At 38.9% G+C, this 2,294-nt stretch overlaps 1 protein-coding gene across 1 annotated transcript in view; it reads left to right on the forward strand.

Moving 5' to 3' along the window:
- The first annotated feature begins 388 nt into the window (after window positions 1-388).
- LOC107727293 (male-specific lethal 1 homolog) overlaps window positions 389-2,294 on the forward strand; it is a 6,164-nt gene continuing 4,258 nt past the window's right edge. Inside the window, exons 1-4 of the mRNA XM_016537120.1 lie at window positions 389-673; window positions 1,309-1,490; window positions 1,597-1,904; window positions 1,984-2,048. Of these exons, the coding sequence (XP_016392606.1) occupies window positions 422-673; window positions 1,309-1,490; window positions 1,597-1,904; window positions 1,984-2,048 (807 nt within the window). The 5' untranslated portion in view covers window positions 389-421. The remainder of the gene's footprint in view (window positions 674-1,308; window positions 1,491-1,596; window positions 1,905-1,983; window positions 2,049-2,294) is intronic.

The raw sequence follows: 2,294 nt of genomic DNA on the forward strand, positions 1-2,294 counted from the left end.
GTGATGATAATAATAATAATAATAATAATAATAATAAATAATAATAATAATAAACCGAACGGAGCGCAAGACTTCAGAGGAAATGACGCAGGGAAGGTCCTTTCCTCAAGTGTGCACAGCATGATCATGATACCCATATTTTTTCTCAGACGGACAACTAGCGTTCCCATACCAGAACTATCCTGGCCAGTTTACCTATGTTAAAGTAACTGTACTCAGTTTTAGTGCATAGAAAATTTTATACGCACACTGCCTTTTAATATCGCTGGAAAGACCCATCATTCTGAATGTAAACACGTCCTGACATGGCGCATGCGCACTGCGTTAAACGCACTCGTATGTTGGGACGTTGTGCAGATTCAAGCCTGAAAATGGGGGACAAACAGCAAACACCATTGATAACAAGCCAGAGTTTGTATCCATGAATTCACATAGTAATTCTAGAGACCCTGTGGGTGAGAAAAGTGCCAAAGGGTTAGAGACTATGGGGGTGTCTAATGAACACTCAGAGGGCAAAAGGACGAATATGAGGAAAATCACCAGTCATCCTCACGCACAAGCCACTTGCCTGAAACAACTGCTTCTGCTTCAGCTGGACTTGATAGAGCAACAACAGCAACAGCTGCAGTCTAAGGACAAGGAAATAGATGAACTCAAATCAGACAGAGACACGGTATGTATGCAAGCACTGGGGTCGGTAAGGCTTTTTTTTATTCAGCATGGATGCATTAAAATGATCACATATGAAATGCTGTTCTTTTGAGCTTTCCATTCATCAAAAAATCCTGGAAAAAGATGTATCACAGTTTCCACAAAAATATTAAGCAGCACAACTGTTTTCGAAATTGATAATAAATAAGAAATGAGTTTCTTGAGTACCAAATCAGCATATTAGAATGATTTCTAAAGGTTTATGTGACACTAAAGACTGGAGTAATGGCTGGCGAAAATTCAGCTTTGTCAACACAAGAATAAATTACATTTGAGAATATGTTAAAATACAAACTATAGATATTTTAAATTGTGATAATATTTCACAATATTACTCTATTTACTGTATTTTTGATAAATGCAGCCTTGGTGAGCATAAGACCCTTCTTTCATTTTAAAAAACATTTTAAAATCTTGCCAACCCCAAACTTTTGAATGATACTTTACAGTTCATGGTTTGTGGGATATTGACTCTTGACATTGTTTTTTTCCCCTGATTTAGCAGCATAAAATTGGTTTATGGTTTATACTTGCAACCATTTTCTCCTTCGGAAGACTTATGATTTTTTCTAATGTATTTGTCCTGCCTTGAAACAGTTGCTTGCCCGTATTGAGCGGATGGAGCGCCGTTTGCAGTTGTTAAGTAAGGAACCACGTGACAAGAGGCTCTTCCAGCCACTAGAAAGATGGGTTCCTGAAACAGATGACTTTTGGGAATCACATTTGGGTGACAGCCCTCAAACTCAGGCATCTAAGTCAAGTGGCAAAGTGCAAAAGAGGTAAGACTGGGAAATACTCCTGTTAGTCACTCTTTCCTGTTATTTTTCTCTTCTGTCTTCTTGTGGCTTCTGCTTGACTGTTGTGACCTGTAAATACTCTGCCTAGGAAGTTCAACTTGTTAGATGCAAAGAATCAGAGGTCAAGGGGTAAGACCTCAAAAATGATCCCCCAAAAATTAGAGACAGGAGGGACATCACCATGTCAGCGTGACCTACGAAACAAGGAGACCCCAGAGAAGACAAATGTTGTTAAGTCATCTGGGCAAATGGACCCGCAGCCAGAGGGAGAAGACAGCAAAGAAACGGAAGATCTTCCGTTCATGACAACAACTGAGATGTACCTATGCTGCTGGCAGCAACCTCCAGCCTCTCCATTACGGGAAGAGTCTCCAAAGAAAGAGGAGGATGTTGCAAGTATGTGCTTGGCTCAAATGCAAACTGGCAGTTGTACACATTGATTTACAAATTGTAATGCAAAAAAATATTTCCTCAGTCCCATCATGGAGGGAAAACACCATGGAACCCCTTCAGGAGGAGGATGCTGTTGACATCCCAGAAGTAAGAGTCAACATTGACATCATATATGCGTTATACATAAATCCAAGACTCTTAAAGGGATAGTTCACACAAAAATTTGTCATCATTTACTCACTCTCATGTTGTTCCAAACATGTATGAATTTCTTTTTATCTGTTAAACACAAAAGAAGATATTTTGAAGAATGTTTGAAACTCAAACATGTTTGGAGTAAATCATGACAGAATTTTCATTTTTGGATGAATTAACCTTTAGGTATTATGCCCA

The sequence above is a fragment of the Sinocyclocheilus rhinocerous genome, unplaced genomic scaffold (assembly GCF_001515625.1).
Source record: "Sinocyclocheilus rhinocerous isolate Xijiao unplaced genomic scaffold, SAMN03320098_v1.1 scaffold186, whole genome shotgun sequence".
In the NCBI taxonomy this organism is placed as follows: domain Eukaryota; kingdom Metazoa; phylum Chordata; class Actinopteri; order Cypriniformes; family Cyprinidae; genus Sinocyclocheilus; species Sinocyclocheilus rhinocerous.